At 49.3% G+C, this 20189-nt stretch overlaps 1 protein-coding gene across 4 annotated transcripts in view; it reads left to right on the plus strand.

Annotated features, from left to right (window-relative positions):
- FAM149B1 (family with sequence similarity 149 member B1) overlaps window positions 1-20189 on the plus strand; it is a 1843046-nt gene that overhangs the window by 1421782 nt on the left and 401075 nt on the right. For all 4 annotated transcript variants that reach the window (XM_069610541.1, XM_069610540.1, XM_069610539.1 and 1 more), the window contains one exon: window positions 5045-5266. In XM_069610541.1, coding sequence (XP_069466642.1) covers window positions 5045-5266 — 222 coding nt within the window. The remainder of the gene's footprint in view (window positions 1-5044; window positions 5267-20189) is intronic.

The raw sequence follows: 20189 nt of genomic DNA on the forward strand, positions 1-20189 counted from the left end.
GACCACTGGAATGAAGGAACCAAAGAGGAACTTGAAGAGGAAGCCTGCTGCAACTCCTGGACTGTTGGTTTGCCCGGTGAAGCCCTGCTGCTGTGCTGAAACTCCAAATTCCTATTGACGGAGAAGCTCCTGCAAGGACAACTTCTCCCTTTGAGTTGGTGGGACCAATCAACTCCAAAGTAAGCCACCTGGACATCCTCTCGGATCTGGTTGAATTTCCACAGATTTGCTGCTGAAAACCGAATAGCCATGGAGAGGAACACCAGTTTGTGTGCGTTGCTTTTAAGCTGCCAAGAGCTCCAGGAAGATCCTTAGGACTCACAGAAAGCAGGACTGACCGAGCCTGAGGCTCCTCAAGAGTGCGGGACCCTAGAAGCAAGGAAAGCTCATCTCAACAGCCAGAACCGCGGTGTTGCTATTTGCATTAGACGCAAGGAGCTGAAACACCGAACTGCCACTTGTTTGAAGTTTGCCGATTGCGAGCAGTGACCGTCCCATTGCAGTGCAGCAGTCCCCAGAAGGCCTCCCTCTTGTCCCCATGACTGAGACCCAGGAACAGTGAGATCTGCAGAGCTGCAACGGAACAGAAGTCATCTGCTGGATTTTTTCTCCAATACAAAGGTACTGCAAAGTCTGAGAGAACTTACCTCTTGTTGTAGAGTTGCTTGCATCTTCTACCCCTCACAAGTCTAACAGCTTGTGGCCCTACATTGATTGTTCTTTTTCTTCAAAGACTTCTGAAACATTGTGCAAAGACTTTTCTTACTTACCTGCAAAGAAGTGCTTCTGCTCATATAGACTTTTTTCCTATTGACTTTGGCTTAGACTGTTCCACTGAATGACTCTTATTGGGGGATATGAAAGTATTTGCCAGCTTGAGAAGATTTGTGATCTCTTGTGTGTTCTAATAACCTTTTCCTTTGACCTATTCCTAAGCTATTCTAAACGCAACAGTGATATATCAATGTTCCCAGCAGCCTAGCTATTGAAGTCACCTGAGGGTGTAGGTTGAGTCTGTGAGCCATCGCAAAAGGGTACTTACTGATTTAGAAACTTAAGAGTGTGTATTTTGTGAAGTGTATTTGAGTCTTACTATTATATTGCTCCCTTCTGAAGAAGGCTTACTCTAACTGACTGATAAATACATTAATAATTGTTTATTCAAGAAACCTTGTGTGCAAGTGTTTATTTGGATACTTGTCACTGTGAATCTCTGTAACTCCCCTACAGCTCACATTGACCCCTCTTGAGATAAGCCTGGCAGCTCAATCACGCTACCAACCTGTGTACCTCATACTTCTACCAAAGGTTTGGTTCCTATTGCCAGGAGGTCAGGGTTGTTGTGCACCCAAAGGGTACTGCATACAATCTTGCCTAACACTTTTATTTGAAATGAAAATAAAGAGAAAAGCTAACTTTCCATAACTCTAAATGGAATTTCCCAGCCTCAACTGAAATACTAAGGGTTCAGTCAGAATGTCTGTGTAAATCAAGAGTCCACCATCCTGTGTCAAAAAGCCTACTTCTGTCCCTTACATTTAAAACTACCTAAAGGTTGTGCCAATGTTTTTGGTCTGGGAGAATGCCTCCCTTCCCCTGGACGAGGTAGCACATTTCGGTTTGCAAGTTCTTAACCAGGGAGAATGACTCTCTTCCCCTGATTTCAGTATTTCACAAACAAAGAAAAGGATTGTGATCCTCCAACCCTCTGCTTCATAACGTTCACTATTTCATCCTCCCAAAGGGAATGACTCCCTTGCCCTGAAACACTGGTTTGATCCTCCTTGTGAGTTCAACCGCCAGGAGAATTACTCCTTTCTCCTGGCCTTCGCTGGCTTTGCTCGAACAGTTCACAACATCAGGGGAATGTCTCCCTTCCCCTGGTCTTTCTTAGGCTATGTTTCACAGTTTACAACACCAGGGGGGGATGTCTCCCTTCCCCTGGCCTTTCTCAGGATTTGTTTCACAGTTCACAACACCAGGGGAAATGTCTCTCTTCCCCTGGCCTTTCTCATTCTGGCAGACCTGGTACGGTTCACTACCCTACCAGGCACTGCCACAAAGAAGATGGTTTAAGGCTTTCTTCGTTCTTGTGTGTGGGTTCCAAACCCCACTTTCCTCTTCTCCCTGCTTTGGTAGACCTGGTTCACTACCCTACCAGGTTCTGTCACAAAGAAGATGGCCCAGGAGGCTATTTGCTATTGGGTGCACGTCCCAGACCTGTCTCATCACTCTTCAGCCCTTTTGGTGTTGGAACAACTGTCCAGGCAACCCAGATTCCTGCAGGGTACTTGTCAGTGCTTTCCAGGCAGTTGCAGGCTTCTCTGCGTTCCCTTCCAGGCTTCGGCTGCTTCTCCAGCGCAAGCAAAAGCACTGTAGTGTGAGGAACCTGAAGGTGTCTCACCCGCTAGTCCCCGGGGATCTGTCATCCAGGTGGCCAGGACAGGGCCATCGCTTTTGGATCCAGTTCATGGGGATGGACCAGTGTGGGAGGATCACCTTGACGGGGGGACTTCCGGGAGTGGGACAATGGATAGTGAGACGTGGTATCCACTTCCCTGGAACACACTTTCCCCATCCTACCAGGTAGGATACTTAGGAACTCAAACCCCTAGCCCCCACTTTCCTGACATGAACACTTTCTCACGAACAGCTCACTGTGAGAGAAAACGGACTAACACCCGAGCCATATACCTGACATATCCCAACAAAATGGTAAGGCTGATTCGGGCAATTACTGATCATTACATACACCTCACTTCCTTCACACTTCTCCACACGGATAAAAGGCAGAGCATGAAAGTACACTCTGAGCCAAGGCAAAGCACAAGAGGAAGCTGCAGTTACAACATGGAAGTTTAATACTAGGAGAAAGATGCAAGACCAGAGAGGGTTGCAAGGAGGGAAGTGCCCTTGACCTTCTCAGCGAAAAAAATGTCACTTTCACGAGCCTTCAAGAATAAGAAACATAACACCTGGAATTAAAGCTGATGAAACCTGCATTGTGTGTCAGAGGTACCCGGGGCTCTCCCACATCGATAGCCAAGGCGAGGAAGGGCGGTTGCCGCAGTGGCACTGTCCTTGGCTCCTACAACAGAGTAGTGCCAGTAAAGACAGCACAGCCAGTGAGCCGGGGACACTGATAGCAGACCGGTCGGTGTTAAAAGCAAGGTTGTAAATTGCAACATTGTATGGAGTAATCTGAGAACAGTGTGTGAAGCGTATGTGACTAGCGATGCAAATTTAATTGAACAGCAAAGGAGTGACTGAACTTTTGAAGCCAAGATAGATACCATACACAGAGTGGTCTGGCTCCACATGTGTGCTCATTCGAAAGTCTCTGTTAGAGGTGGCAAATGTACAAAGGAATTGTGAAATCGAAGGGGTCCTGCAACGTTTCAAGCTAAATCCTGTGCACATTCGAAAGTCTTTGATAGTTGATACAAACAGAAACTGGTCCGAGCCCGGCTGAGGGAGACTAATTATGTAAGAGGAAGGATCTGAACCCGGCAGAGGGGGATCCGGTTGAACTGTGAGTCACCCGAGAAAGAATACACTATGCACATTGTAAAAGGGGATCTGAGCCCGGAAGAGGAGGATCCAGAGTAACGATTGTTATATAAAAGGGATCTGAGCCTGGCTGAGGGAGATCCGGGGTGAAGAGTGAATCACCTAACTTGAGTACTTGTAAGAGCAAAGGAACTTTTTGTTTGTTTTGCTACATCAGGCTCTCTGAATCAAGAGACTTTGATAGTTAAAGAGACTTGGGCACAGTAAGCCCTGATGGTGGTAATTGAACTGTATCCTCGTGCCGAAGAAGCCAGAAAGTGTGCTATGCTCAAGTGAACCGCCTTGTCCCGTGCTGAAAACGTGGGGAAGGGGGGCAAATGGTCTGAATATCTTAACATATCATTTTTGTGAACACTTCTTTCTTTTTCATTAGCACTGCCCCACAATATTTGTATTTAGAGGTAAGGATTGGCAATATTTCTTTAGTATAGGCCCTTTTATTTTGAAGAGACTCCACTAGGAATGCATTATTATTATGTGATGGTTGTAGCTTGCTCCCATATGTAGATTTAGGATTAGATGGGCGTTTATCACAACCTTGTTGGAGTTCAATGAACACCCTTGAACTGCGGTCACTTGTGTCTGTCTTACTGTAGATACCATGCCTTCCTTACAGCAGCGTCTCCTCCTCGTGCTGCGCTTCTCCAGCTGACTCGCTCCAGCTCCCTCGGTCTCCTGGATCCCCATTCTTTCTCCTGCTTCGTCGGTCCATCCACGGTGGACCTGCCAAGGCCGCCTCTGCCGGCAGACAAGCGTCTTGATTCCAGTTCTCTCTGCTTGTCCTCATTTGCCGGTTTCGAAGGTCGCGGTTCCTCCAGCGAGGACGTCTCTCTCTCTTACTCAGTCCTGCCTCTATTTCTATGTGTGATTCTCCAATGGGATTTAGAGAACCACTAAAAAAGGCTCACTAGAGGTTCTAGGAATAGTCGGGAGGGTTCTGCACCTCCTCCTCGTCTCATTACATGCCCATTGTATTTATTCTGGGTAGTCGTTGCTCTTCTTCATCCCAGTATGACCCAAGGACGTTTTTCTTGGTTAGTTCCTACTCTTCTTCACCCTGCTGGAAGTTTTGTACTGGATTTGCAGAGACACATGGATGTTTGTGGTATGGAAGTGAGGGATGAGAAGTGGGCCTCATGGACTGAGGGGAGGTAAAGAAAGTGGGTTGAGGATGAGGTATGTTGTACCGTGTTCTTCTTAGATGGTCGTCCTTGTCCCTAGAGAAGGAGTCTCTCCCCATGAGATCCTCCTGCTGAGTACCACCCCAGGGGGACTATGCAGTAGTGTCCCCACCTCCCTGACCTCTTGGGGAACGGGCTCGCCCTCCTGGAGAAGTGATGACATCTAAGGATTCATCACAATTAGAACTCTGAACTGCATAGCTAATCATTTTGTAACTATATGCCGTACACTATGTATCTGAATATAATCTTAATAGATAAGATGATTGTTTTTCCATTTGTTTTTCATTTAGTGATTTGGATGAGATGCAACAACTGAGACCTTCCTCTAGTGCTATGATCTCCAGCAAGCCTTGGTCAGGCTTCCCGCAGGAACACAGTGCTTCATCATTGTCTCACTTTGCACAGAATAATAGGAGGCGCAATCCGCCACGTATCTTACACCCAATCAGCAGTAGTCCTTCCTCCCGATCTGTCACACCAAGAATGGATGAAGTTGTGAGAGGAACACGACTGTAAGTTTGCTTATGGTTACTTACACATGATCAGATATGTAATTTGATTGACATGTAATTTGAATAGGTTTTAAATGTATCACAGAAGAACCAATAGCGTTTTGATGCATTCACAAATGTTTGTGTGAAAACATTTGAAGTTGAGGTTTATTTTATTTTTTAGTTGGATTTGGCCTCATCGAATGTGGTGTCCTGCTGAAAGAGTTTTGTGTTATATGTTGTGTGGTGTTAGTTCCATCATTTTCAAGCAGATTATCTATTAATCAATATTGCACATTAGGGATGAAAGGAGGTCTTATTTGAATTTTTAACATACATTAGTTGTATTTGCCGTTAACACATAGCGTGCCCTTTTCTATGTGGTAATTTATTTAGATCACCTTGAGGCAACCAGGTTCCGGCAAAGTTCAGAAGATGTGCTCACTTACTTTGACAAAGATATCCACTGCACATAGTTGGCATGGAGGTCTGGTAAGGGCTGCAGATTCTAGCTTATGAAGTAGAATGCATACCTTGATTTTCTCATAAACAGAATATAGCTGTGTAGCCCATAGACTATATCATCATTATGTGCCCGCTTCTGGGTCAGAGGGAAATGCATAATTGTTTGCGTAGCCGTTGTGGAGGCGGTGAAGAAGTCTCATAGCTTGACCAGCTGAAGTTTGGGTAAGTGACCCAGGGGACGGGTACTTCCCTGAACCAGTGAATTTTAGGCCCAGAGACAGAGTGGGTAGGATCCCCAGGAGGTTTTCCTTCTGTACACATCATAGATGGTGGACTGTCACATGGGAACCCCTGAAATCAATGTCCCTTTAAGAAATGTTAAGGGGTCAGGAGCCACGGGGAATTCATGAGAACAATGATGCATTGTGTTCCCTTGGCCTCAACAGCACTACGACTCCCCGAATCCACTGATGTGTCAGATGGAAAAGCTGGACTGGACTCTGAAGAATCAACCACAGATTCAGGAGGGGAAGACCAAGTATAATTCCAGTCCGGGTCCTTAACGCCAGAGAGAACATCATATAAAGGTGTGTTTCAAGGCCAAGTTGTTGGGCCCTGGCTGAAAAACAAGTTGGAACTAGAATAGGTCTCTCATATTGCACCTCCTTTTCCAGAATGAAAAACCAGAACAGACTAGATGGATGTAATTAGTTTATGGGGCGGAGAGACTATGAAAATGATCTGAACATCCCACATAGGTACTTTTCTCAACACCAAGGATTGTCCGGGAGCCTCTGCACCACTTGCCCATAAGACTGAAGGCAGTATGATCCATCCTCTCCTTAAGAACAATAGAAGAAAAACATATGTTCTGCCTTTCCCTCTCTCCAAAAGAGTTTACAACATTCAGACTGCCCTATATAAAGGAAATAGAGAAAGAAAAAGCAAACTCCAGAGGGAAAGTTTTCCCAGCAGCTGACAGGAAGGGTAAGAGGAACAATTCTGGAATTCTAAAAGTTTGACTGAGCATATATGGGCTTGGTCCAACCCCCCCACCCCTCCCTCCTAGCCCAAATCATGCATGTCCACTCAGGGAAGAATTCCACTGCCAGCCCGCACTCAATCCCCACACACAGGTGCAGACCCTCGGAAAAAACACAATCAGAGGAGGATGGAACAGACTATGAATGCAACCAGCTCTCGTTACTAAGTTTGGTTTGCAGGAGCAAGAGCCTCACATTCAGTGAGCGCAGGGTAAAGGAAGGAGAACAGGAGGCTTCAGGTGGGAAGAGAACTGGAGAGGTAGTGGCAGAGGAGAGCAAGAGGAGATGGTGGAAACTGAAGGGCCCGATTGCAAGGAGGTGGGATAACCAGGAGTGCATTGGCAAGAGATGAGGAAAACGAGTAGTGGATTTGAAGTATGTGGCAAAATCAGGAGTGGATTAGTAGTAGGAGGTGGTAAAACGAAGAATTGTAAAACCAGTCGTGGATTTGGATGAGGGAGGAAAAAAGGAGTTGTTGGGAAGGAGGTGGTAATCCAGGAGTGGAGTGGAAGGAGGTGGGAATACTACGAGAGGACTGGACAGAGGTGGTAAAATCAGGAGTGGACTAGAAGGAGGAATCTAACATTAGAAATTAGAAAGGAGGTGGTGCCATTAGAAGAGAGGAAAGGGTGGTGGTAGCATGTAATGTAAAGTGGTTTTATGTAGCACCGTTCTGCGAATTATGTTGGCAGTGCTACGCATGGCTCTGTAAGAAAGGAGGGCACGGTGTGTTAGTCCGATAGCAGGAAGGCAAATGATGGATGCATGTCGGAAGTACCCGTTACCTGTTTTCTCATATGAACATCACTTATTTGTGGTTCGTACCGACGGGGCACATTTGACATATGGGCAGCACTCGGATTGAGGAGTGCAAAATTGACAGCATGGTTGTTTATAGAAGATGAATAGGAAATGCATCTGTTAAGTAAAATAGACCTGGAGGTCATCTGAAGGAGTATGTATGGGAATTCTAAATATACAAGAGTTTAGTAGTGCAGAATTAGTTGAGGGAAGAGGGTGGCAGGGAGTGAGGGTGCTGTTTCTTCCAGGCTCTTGGTTGTATATTTTACTGAGATTAAGGTGCAGACCACTGTCATGCAGCAGAGGTTCCATGAATCAAATTGGTTTGCCACAGATGATAGTGTCAAGAGTTTTGAAAATTACTTGCCATAAATTTGCCCAGGTTTCTAGTGTAGTTTTTAGTCGGTTGCTATTGTTCATTTTGAATGGATTGTGTCCTCCTACGTATTCCTCATTTTAGATAATCTACCAGATTGCTGCATCTTTCTTCGGAAAAAATTTCACCAGAGGGCGCTGTGCTCGAGGCCGCGTAGTTTTAGTCCCTCGAGGGCCGCCGTCGAGTGTCGACGTCGTCCATCGTATAAAGGGCACGAGCCGCACCCGTTGGTCTCAGTTCTGTTTTTCTGAGCTTCTGCTTCGTGTTTCGAAACGGCGCATCAGTTCTTTCATTGAAAATGTCTTCATCTTAAACTCCTACCACACCCAAGACAGGTTTTAAAAAGTGTCTAAAGTGCGGAAGGAAGAGGTCCATTACGGATCCTCACCGCAATTGCCTTTGGTGCCTCAGCCCTGACCATTGGGTCGACGAGTGCGGTTTGGGTCAGGCGATGTCGAATAAGGCTCGTAAGGAAGGCCAAGATAAGCTAGCGGTGGGAGAGAAGTCTTTTAAGTCTGCAAAAAGACAAAAGGACTCGGGAGAGTCGAGTAGAAAATCTCGTCATGAGTCGAGGCGGTCGAAGAGTCGCTCGAGGAAATCTTCCTCCTCTTCATCTAAAAAATTGAAGAATCAACGTCACAATTCTTCTTCTTCTTCCTCCACACCTGACAGAAGGTTCATTTCATGTCCTTCTAAGCAGGATTCCCCCAAAAAATGGAAGGCCTTTAGGGCTGCAATGCTAAAGATTTTTGAGAAGGCGGCCGCGATCCCCCTCAAAGTCGTGTGAAGAGCATGCCCCTGTCCACTCCCAAGAGTGACAGAGGGAAATCTAAAACTGTACATGCAAAATCCGACAAAAAGTCGAGCGCGTCTTCAGAGGATGATTCTCCAGCACCTCATTAAACAAAAGAAAAACCTTTGGTGCACAAATCAATTTTAACAGAGGACAATATGGCGTCCTCGTCGTCGAAGTCGAGCATTGACTCGACACGTCCTTCGACGACTACGTCGAAGCCAAAGATGCCGTTGATACCTTCGACCACAGTGTCGAACCCTCTCTCGATGACATCGAAGCCTTCCTTGATGACATTGAGGATTCCTTTGAGCATATCGAAGCCAGCATCTATTCCTTTGATGCCTTTGTCAGGGAAATCTTTAATACCGATACCCAAAACGACATTTATGGCTAAACCTAGGTCAATGCCGCCACCTTTACCAGAAAAAATATTCCATCCTCAGCCCAGGCAGGGATTTTTTTAATCTATGTCTTCTATTTTCTATTTTTGAATGAACAATCCTCTGATGAAGAAGTTACATCAGCTGTTAGATTTGGGACAAGAGAAGTTCCTGAAGAATTAATAGACTCAAGTACCAAAATGGCTGACCTTTATGACTGCCTACAATCGGCCAGTGGCCTAGATACCTCACCTGCAGTAGAATTTGAAAGACCAGACCCTACTGACCACGCAGAATCTGGGTATAGGAACCTCATTGGAAGAGTCATCGACTTCATGGGGTGGAAGACAGTGTCCCCGAGTTACAACCAGGATGACATGACAGATGTTATTGATGAAGGACCTTAGAAGGATCCGATCCTTCCTTTCCAGAAAGCTCTACAAAAGAGAGTTATGGCAAATTGGGAAATCCCAGAATCTTTACCAGCTGTGAATAAAAACTGAGTGGGAAAGTACAGACTTTCACCTTCAGATCCAGAGTATCTGTCTAAGCATCCCTCACCTGAGAGCTTTGTGATTCAAGCTGCGACTGCAAATAAGCAATCAGCTTATCCCTCCATGCCCCTTGACAGGGATGATAAAAAGTTTGATGCTTGGGCGAGGAAAGTGTCAGGCAGTATGACCCTTAAATCTACTAATGTGACTTGTACATTAGCTAGATTTACCTACACCCTGTGGGACTGCTTGAATGCAGCGGCTGAACACATGCCGGAGGTTGAGGAACGGGATGGTTTCCTGGTGATAGTAAGAGATGGAAAGGAGGCTATGGAGGAGTGCCTCAAGTCAGGACTGGACACTGCTGATAGTGTGAGCAGGTCCATGGCGGCTAGCACGGTTTTACACAGATTTGCTTGGCTGAGAAAATCTGGTTACGAGGGGATTGGGTCCTCCGACTTATTCCATATCTATGACGGGTAATGTCCACAGCTGTGCTGCTTCGGAAAATCTTCGGCATCTGCGTCCTGCGTTGATGACGTCAATGCAGCGTCCCCGAGGACGACCTCCGACGGCCGACGTCACCCGATGTGATAAGTAGGACGCACGACGCCCGTAGCCTTAGTTCCGTTTTTTCCGCAAACGTGTTCGCTTCGTGAATCTCGGTACGCCTCGACTCTTTGGAGTTTGCTGTATTCTTCTCGGTTCGTTGAACCTGTTCGGTTTTTGTGAAGACCTGTTCGTGGCGATGTCTACTTCGTCTTCAACCCCGCAATGCTGGGACTGTGGGTCCAAGATGTCGGTCACGGAATCGCACAACGCCTGCCTCTGGTGCCTCGGGGAGGCCCACGATACGGATGACTGTGTCGACTGCCAGTCGCTCACGGCCAAGGCCTTGCGGGAACGCAAGAAGAAGCTGTCGGTAGGTCGGGTGTCTATGCCCCGGAAGTCAAGGTCTATGGGGCTTTCGACGGATGACTCGAGAGGCGACTCTCCGTGTCATCGTCGGAAGTACAGTGGGTCTCCTTCCAGGAGTCGGTCTCGCCACTCCTCCGCCTCTTCGAGGCATTCCAGGAAGCGCCGGCATTGGTCGCCTTCCCCGTCCTCTTCCGAGGACTCCGCCCATCGCGGGTCGCTTATCCCACCATGCAAGCGACACCGTAGGAATGGGCTTCCTTCGGGAAGCAGATGTTAGCGATTCTTGAATCGCAGGGTACCGGTCCGTCCGCATCTCTGAGTGGGGTCGGTCGGCACCGGTCGAGAGACACCGCTCATACGCCTTCGGGCTCGGGTGGTCGGCATGGCTCGCGGGAAAGGTCCCACTCGGACAAGGGTAGCCGTTCTCGCCATGCCCATTCCAGGTCCCGGTCCTCGACGCGCTCGAGACCGCATGATCCTGTGCCGTCTTCGAAGAAGACGTCGACGCCTGTGGCGCCGAGGTCGTCGACGATTTCTCTCGAGGCTCTGCCTCAGAGGGGGTCGTCGACGCTATCGGTGCCTAGGTCGTCAAGAGACACGCTCGGAGCTCCGGCTTCGAGGCATGTGTCGACGCCGTCGATGCTGGCGGCGCTGCAGCTGATGTCGATGCCGATTCGCTCGACGCCGTTTCTGTAGATGCCGGCGCCGACTCGTTCGACGCCCTCGACGCCTTTCGAGGCGGTGGTGTCGGAGGGGCCCCGTGGCATGGGGTTAGCCCCTAGAAAGGCTCTGGCTAAGGTCAGGCATAGCTTTGGTCCCCAGGTGTCTTCCTTTCACCGCCTGGAGTACATTTCAGAGGGTGATGAAGGCTCTGATGAAGGCTTGGTTCCGGTTACGGTACCAGATGAGCTTCTCTCGGGCCATAGCCAGTTTGATGACCTGAGGCAGTCACTGCATGATGCCAGTGGACTGGACACCTCTCCGGAGGTGGAGTTTTGTAGGCCGGAGCCTGGCACTCATGCAGATTCTTCATACCGGCGCCTTATGTCTCAGGTCAGTACTTGGGATGGTCGGCTCCCCCAGGGGAGTTTGTTCAGGATAATCTCACGGACATCCTTGCTCTTGGTCCCCCCACTGACCCGGTACTGCCGTTTCATATGGCTCTGCAGAGAAGGGTGGCAGCGGCTTGGACTGCTCCGGAGAGTCTCCCGGCAGTGGGCAAGTCTTTGTCGCGAAAATACCGTCCAGCCAGTAGCGACCCCTGCTACTTGTCCAGGCACCCCACTCCGGAGAGTTTGGTGGTGCAGGCAGCTGCGGCCCCGGCAAAGCAGGAGTCGTATCCTACCATCCCTACGGATAGGGACGACAAACGTTTTGACGGATAGGCGAAGAAAGTGTTTTCTTCGGGGGGTATGGCGCTTCAGGCGGCCAACTCCATATGTGCCTTGTCTCGTTTCACACACACTCTGTGGAACTGTGTTGCATTAGCGGCTGAACATATTCCCGAAGGGGACGAACGGGATGGTTTCCTTGCTATGGTTCAGGATGGCAAGGATGCCATGTGTGAGGCCGTTCAGTCGGGTTTGGACATGGCAGATTGTGTCAGCCGGTCCATGGCGGCGAGCACCGTAATACGCAGGTTTGCGTGGTTGCGGAAGTCTAGGTTCGCTCCTGATGTGCAGTCCCGGCTCCTCAACATGCCCTTTGACGGTGAACATCTTTTTGGCAGCAAGGCTGACGAGAGCCTTGAGAGGTTGCAGACCTCCAAAGCTGCAGCAAAGTCGTTGGGCGCTGCAGTTCGACAACCTCTGCCTTTTCGTCCTAGGGGACAACAATGGAGGGAGGCTCCTTTCGCTATTACTCATCCTTCAGTAATGCGAGAGGAGCTAGCAGTCAAAGAGGCCACCGTAAGAGTGCCAGAGGTGGAAAACGGTACTCGAGGTGCCAAGGCTGTTTGGGCAGTTGCCTCTTTGCCCTCAGGCAACGCCGCAGCCGCTACCGCTCAGTCATGAGGCCAGGTCCCATGGTTCGCCGGTTGGGGGAAGGCTGGCACAGCATCTTGTAGAGTGGCATGCCATTACTTCAGATGTGTGGGTTCTGGAGATCATAACCCACGGCTACTGTCTTAGCTTTCAGCAGAGGCCTCACGACAATCCACCTGGGAACCTCTCTTTGAAGAGTCCGGATCCGCTCCTTGCGCTGGAAATTCAAGCCCTGCTGGAGAAAGGCGCCATAGAACTGGTGCCTGTAGCGGAGGGGAACAAGGGATGGTATTCCCTTTATTTTTTGATTTCGAAGAAAGACGGGGGGGATTGAGACCCATCATGGACTTGCACGGTTTGAACAAACTCCTCAGGAAGGACAAGTTCAAGATGGTTACTCTCTCTCAAGTCCTCCAGGCCCTTCAACTTCAGGATTGGTTGGTGTCTCTCGACCTCAAGGACGCTTACTTCCGTGTGCCGATCCATCCCAAGCACAAGAAGTACCTGAGGTTCGCAGTTGGCGACTCGCACTTTCAGTTTCGGGTCCTGCCGTTCGGATTGACCTCCGCCCCAAGGGTTTTCACCAAGCTCATGGTGGTGGTGGCAGCGCATCTCGGGAAAGGGGGGATTCACGTCTACCCCTACCTGGATGATTGGTTGATCAGGGGGAGCTCTCCCGAGCAAGTCCTGGATCATCTGTCCGTCACCTGCCACTCCCTTCACAAGCTGGGCTTCACCCTCAATTTAAAGAAGTCCCATTTGACACCAACACAGCGGCTCCAGTACATCGGAGCAGTGCTCGACACATCCCTGGAGCAGTGTTTTCTTCCCCAGGTGAGGGCTCTTAACATTCAGCAGATGGTGCACAAGTTTCAACTTGCCCAGACGCTCACAGCGTTCGAGTTCTTGAGGTTGCTCGGCCTCATGGCATCCTGCATTCTTCTGGTGCCAGAGGCTCGTCTGCGGATGAGATCTTTGCAGTGGGCACTCAAGCTCCAGTGGTCTCAGTCCTCCGGCAGGCTGTCGGACCCTGTTCAGGTGCCGCCTTCGGTCACCCAGGACCTTCTGTGGTGGGCTGTGGAAGGCAATCTGATGAAGGGGGCCCCATTTTGGCTGCCCTGGCCGGAGGTGACGATCGTGACGGACGCATCCCTCACGGGATGGTGAGCTCATGCCAACGAGTTGACAGTCAGCGGTCGTTGGTCTCCGTCGGAGTCCAGACTCCATATCAATCTGTTGGAGCTGAGGGCCGTCAGGCTTGCCCTGAAGGCTTTTCTGCCGACTGTGCGAAAAAAGATTGTCCTGATTCTCACGGACAACACGGTGGCCATGCACAACCTCAACAAAAAGGGGGGGGGCAGAGTCACTTCCACTGTGCAGGGAGGCGATGCAGTTCAAGTTCTGGGCCATCCAGCAGGAAGTTTCGATCTCGGCTGTTCATCTGGCCGGAGACGACAACGAGACGGCGGACGCTCTGAGCAGGCAGAGCACGATCTCTCACGAGTGGGAGCTGGCTCAGGAGGTTCTCCTGGAGATCTTCACCCTTTGGGGGACCCCTCAAGTGGATCTCTTCGCCTCCAGTGTCAACCGGAAGTGCGAAAGGTTCTGCTCGCGGGAATTTCCTCCAAAAGGAGCCTTAGGAGACGTGTTTGTGGTGGAGGGGTCATTACCACTGCTGTACGCGTTTCCTCTAGTCCCTGTCATCCCGCAAGTACTGCAGAGGTTTCGGAGGTTCGGTTCCCGGATGATCCTCATTGCTCCGGCGTGGGCCCAGAGGACGTGGTACCCGGACCTTCTCGACTTGTCCATCTGCCCTCCACGTCGTCTTCCCTACCGAGACGATCTGCTCTCACGGGAGGGGGGTCAGGTTCTCCATCCAGAGGTCAGATCCCTCAACCTTCATGCTTGGCTTCTGAAAGGTTGAGGTATAAGGATTGGGACCTCCCTGAAGACGTGATGGAGGTGTTGCTCTCGGCCAGGCGGCCGGCAACAAAGTCTCTGTACCGTTGCCGTTGGAGAAAGTTCTGCGACTGGTGCAGAGTTAAGAATGTGGATCCTTTTGAGTGTGACATTCCCATGGTTCTGTCTTTTTTGCTTTCCTTGGCCCACAGGGGCTTGCAAGTGGGGACCAAAGGTTACCTGGCGGCGCTGTCCATCTTTAAGCGCTCGTCTGAAGAATGTTCCTATTTTAAGATTCCTTTAATTTCTCAGTTTTTGAAAGGGCTCACTAATGTGTTTCCTCCGTCACATTTTCTGGTGCCCGGTTGGGATTTGAACCTTGTTCTTAAGTTTCTTATGGGTGCTCCGTTTGAGCCTTTCCATTCTTGCCCTTTGAGACTGTTAACTCTGAAAACTGTGTTTTTGGTTGCGGTTACTTCCACTCGCAGAGTGAGTGAGTGTTAGGCTCACCTGGTTCCCACAGGGGCGTCGATCAGACCCGGACAGCTGCGGTCTCCACCAACGTGATGCGTAGTGAAGAGATGACAGTCTGGACTGGCCCGCCTAATCTTGTCTGCTGGACTCGTAGAAGTATTCTCCTGCAAGTGGAGAAAGGGATTTAGCCACCCGTGATGGCCCCCCAACAGTTCTCGTTCTCCCCACTAATCACCTCCGATATTCCCTTTTGGTAACCTCACCTTATGTTTTTAAATGATGAGCTCTCCATCCTGCATGGCATGCAGGGGTGCGTAGATACCAGTTACTTCACTGGGTTGAAGGTACTGGAGGAGTTCCGGAGGAATATTGACTCCAGTGTCTATAAAGTTCAAAGAGTTCAATATGTCCGATGTTCACTCTTGTTCCATTCCCTTGTTAGGTTGCAGCTGGGTCCAAAAGAATTTTGCCTGGAGGCAGCTGATGGCGTTCAGGTAAGAGTCTGTATTTAGTTTAACTTGCTGTTTTCTCTCCCTTAATAGGTGCGGCATAGGAAGATGCGGCGAATTAAAGAATACCACCTCCGGTGGTAAAGCAGGTAAGCCTATGGTGGCAAAGAGATTGTCCTTGTTGGTTTTCTCGGCTCACCTTGTTATTCCTTTTGTTTTCCCCCCAGGTGCTGGGTTTCGGCGAAGAAAATGATGGAGGCAGCGCCGAGTCGACAGATGCGGTGGACTGGTGAGTATAACGCGGCGCTGCTGCTGGCGAAGCGACGCGTGCTGAAATAATGTCCTTTCCAGGCTCAGAGATGTGCTGGGTCCAGAATCAGGTAAGGAATCAAATAATGTCTGTGATCTAACCTCTTCTCCTTTCTTTGCCTTTTGTCTAGGAGCTCCGGATTAGAGGCGGGCGTGGCAGAAGACTGGATGCTGACTTGCAGACACGGTGAGCGTCACACTGCTGGATGCAGAATAACGCAAAGCATGGGCTGCTGTTCGGGCGTGGTTTAAATAGCCTGCAAAGTAGTCCCAGGTAAGAAGTTCCCCAGAACCACACCCGAGTGAAAAATAGTCCCTGTAATAAAATAGTCCCATCCAGGCCTCACGTTGGCTTGGACTCATTTGCAGCATGGTCTGCTTAAGGTAAGTAAAGTCTATGAACCTGGCGCCTATGGCGCCAGGACTGATTTCTATGATGAGCCAGGCGCCTAAGGCGCCAGGACTGAATCCAAACAGCCCCCAGCCGGGGCTGTTGGGGTTTTAATGAGTATCTGGATGCCTGCTCCCGGGGCTGATGGACTCGATCCGAATGCCCAGGGGTAGGCATCATGACAGTGAGTTACAGGCACTTTCAGTTAAGCCACCCTTCACTGTGTTTCATAAGGACAGGGTTGTCCTTAGAGTTCGTCCTTCCTTTCTTCCGAAGGTGGTTTCGGAATTTCATTTGAGCCAGAAGGTTGTTCTTCCGGCGTTCTATCCTCCTCCACATCCTGGCAAGGGAGAGGAGAGGTTCCATAGGCTTGATCCTAGGAGAGCGTTGAGCTTTTATATTTCGCGCATGTCCCGGGTCAGAGTGGACGATCAACTTTTCATTGGTTACGCTGGAAAGCATTTGGGACAAGCTGTGACGAAACAGACTTTGTCTCGTTGGATTATTTTAGCTCTCTCCGAGTGTTACCGCTTGGCGGGTAAGGACCCTCCAGCTGGCTTGCGGGCCCATTCTACCAGGGGAGTGGCTGCGTCTACTGCCCTCCAGAGGGGTTGTTACTATTCGTCACATCTGTGATGCAGCCACCTGGGCTTCAGTACATACTTTTGTACATCACTACTCCCTCAATTCCATCAGAGGGCAGGATCTGGCCTTTGGCAAGGCAGTCCTTTATTCCGCAATTTGATTGGGCATGCTAAATCTGTGTTCTAAATTCTTTTCCCACCTCCTTGCTTGGTACTGCTTTGGGAGTCTGTCATAGATATGGAATACGTCGGAGGACCCAATCCCCTCGAAGAACAAGTTACTTTCTTACCTGGTAACGTTCTTTCGATGGGATGGTCCGACGACGTATTCCATGTCGCTCCCTCCCTACCTTCCCCGCTGCAGAATTTCTTTTGCGATTGCAGCTTGAATTCCACAAGGCCTTGTGTGTCTGACTGGCAGAAAACTGGTGGCACATGTTCTGGGGGAAAAAACTACAACTGAGGCAACGGGCGTCGTGCGTCCTACTTATCACATCGGGTGACGTCGGCCGTCGGAGGAGGTCCTCGGGGACGGCGCATCGACGTCATCGACGCAGGACGCAGACGGCGAAGATTTTCCGAAGCAGCACAGCTGTGGACATTACCTGTCATAGATATGGAATACGTCGTCGGACCATCCCATCGAAAGAACATTACGAGGTAAGAAAGTAACTTGTTCTTTGCATCTGATGTACAGTCTAGGTTACTCAATATGCCCGTTGGCGGCTTGAGGCTGTTTGGCAGCAAGGCGGACGAGAGCTTGGAGAAGCTGCAGATCTTAAGTGGCAGCAAAACCACTCAGCGCTGATATAAAACAGCCTCAACAACACTCTTACGCAGGCTCATCTTCCTGTAAGAGTCGCCCTTTTCGCTTCTATTCCTCCTTTGGAAAAGGGAGGGGGCAGGCCAGTCAGAGAGGCCAACAGAGAAAACTCTTTCGTGGTGGAAAAGGGAGAGGTGCTAGATCAGCCACTGCTGCAGCCACTGCAAAGCCACTTCGAGGTGTTAACCCACAAAAACCTGGTGGGAGGCAGAATCACTCGGTATCTGGACGAATGGCGGAGCATTACATCAGATGCCTGGGCACTAGAGATAGTGGCCCATGGTTACTGTCTTGCTTTTCATCAAAGACCCCTCAGGATCATCCACTGGGAGCCAATTCTGTAAAAATTCCAGACCCGCTCCTTGTGCAGGAGATTTTAACCCTGCTAGAGAAAGGTGCAATAGAACATATACCTGTAGCAGAGAGGAACAAGGGTTGGTACTCCCCTTATTTTCTCATCCCCAAAAAAGACAGAGGGTTGAGACCCATCTTGGACTTAAGAAACTTGAACAAGTTCCTCAGGAAGGAAAAGTTCAAGATAGTGACCCTTTCTCAGATCCTTCAGGCTCTTCAGCTTCAGGGCTGGCTGGTTTCATTGGACCTTCAGGATGCTTACTTTCATGTGCCAATCCATCTCAAGCACAGAAAGTACCTGAGGTTTGCAATTGGTGGATCTCGCTATCAGTTCCGAGTTCTGCCATTTGGGCTGACCTCCGCCCCGAGGGTTTTCACCAAGCTGATGGTTGTAGTGGCAGTGAGTCTCAAGAGAGCAGGGATTCATATCTACCCTTACCTGGACGATTGGCTAATCAGGGCGAGTTCACCAGAACGAGTCCAGGAACACTTGACCATGACCTGCCACTTCTTACACAGACTGGGCTTCTCCCTCAATTACAAGAAGTCACAAATGATTCCAAGCCATAGACTCCAATTCATCAGAGTAGTCCTGGATACTACCTTAGGGAAAGCCTCGCCTCCCGAGGAGAGAGCCTACCACATTCTGCAGATGGTAACGAAGTTTCAAAATGCCCAACATCTACCGGCTTTCGACTTTCTAAGGTTGCTAGGCCTCATGGCATCCTGCATTTTTCTGGTGCCAGAGGCTCGACTGAGGATGAGATCGCTTCAATGGGCCTTCAGGACTCAATGGTCCCAGTTTTCGGGGGAGATGTCAGATCTTCTGCAAGTCTCGGCCAAAGTAGCTCAAGATCTTCTATGGTGGGCTTGCAAGGAAAATATCCTCAAGGGGGAGCAGTTTTGGCAACCATGGCTGGAGATAATGGTAGTGACGGACTCCTCACTCACGGGGTGGGGAGCCCACACCAACGATCTGACAATCAGCGGTCGTTGATCTCCATTGGAGTCCAAACTACACATCAACCTTTTGGAGCTGAGGGCAATCAGACTAGCGCTGAAGGCCTTCCTGCCCTCTGTACACGGAAAGAATGTCCTAATATTGACGGACAACACAGTGGCCTTGTATTACCTCAACAGAAGAGGAGGCGTAGGATCACTCCCACTGTGCAGAGAAGCAATGCAGCTCTGGTTCTGGGCAATGCAAGAAGGAATCTCTCTATCTGCAATTCATCTAGCCGGAGAGAAAAACACTGCAGCAGATGCTCTGAGCAGGCAGAGCACAGTCTCCCACGAATGGGAACTAGCTCAGGAAGTCCTTCAAGAGATCTTAGCCCTTTGGAGAACCCCTCAAGTGGATCTGTTTGCGACCGGTACCAACCGAAAGTGCGAACTGTACTGCTAAATGGAATTTCCCCCGAGAGGAGCTCTAGGGGACACGTTAGTGGTGGACTGGATATTTCCACTCCTATACGCGTTCCCTCCAGTCCCCGTGATTCCTCAAGTAATCAGGAGGTTGAGAAAGTTCAGGTAAACCATGATCCTAATTGCCCTGGATTGGGCCAGGAGAATGTGGTACCCGGACCTTCTGGACATGTCCATCTGCTCTCCAATACATCTTCCACAAAGAGAGGATCTCCTCTCGCAAAGGGAAGGTCAAGTTCTCCATCCATAGGTCAAAGCTCTCAGCCTTCACGCTTGGCTTCTGAGAGGCTGAGATATAAAGATTGGGACCTTCCAGACGACGTTATGGAAATTTTGCTTTCGGCTAGAAGGCCAGCAACAAAATCCTTGTACCGGTGTCGTTGGAAGAAATTCAGTAATTGGTGCAGGGATAAGAATGTGGATCCTTTTCAATGTAGCACTCCCATGGTGCTTTCCTTTCTTTTACATCTGGGCAACTCGTGGCTCCAAGGTGGTACTATTAAAGGATATTTAGCAGCGCTATCTATCTTCAAGCGCTCCTCAGAAGAAGTTTCATATTTTAAGATACCTTTAGTTGTCCAATTTCTTAAAGGTGGTAAACCAGCCTTTGATTGGAGTGGACTAGGCGAGTCGTAGGAAATTTAGTTTATGACTTATGAGACGCTTGCTTGTAATTAGTGCTGCCTGGTCTGTGTTTTGTAGCTCCCAGGGCTGACGGGGGCTTGACATAATGTTACCAGAAGAAATTCCAAAAGACTGTGGTGACTGGCGCTCCAATGCAGTTTTTATTCATTGTGCTTTTGTTTTATGACCTCTACACGTGTTTCACCACTTGCTTATACAGTGGCTCATCAGGAGGTGAGCTTCATATTTTGAATATACTTGAGCGAACAAGAAATAAAAGAAAAAGAAACAAAGAAATGCATTTCAGTCATGTGTTGGAGATTTTGATTCATCTCATATGTTCATACATTTGTTATA

Source organism: Ambystoma mexicanum, chromosome 8 (genome assembly GCF_040938575.1).
Source record: "Ambystoma mexicanum isolate Mex_15411 chromosome 8, UKY_AmexF1_1, whole genome shotgun sequence".
In the NCBI taxonomy this organism is placed as follows: domain Eukaryota; kingdom Metazoa; phylum Chordata; class Amphibia; order Caudata; family Ambystomatidae; genus Ambystoma; species Ambystoma mexicanum.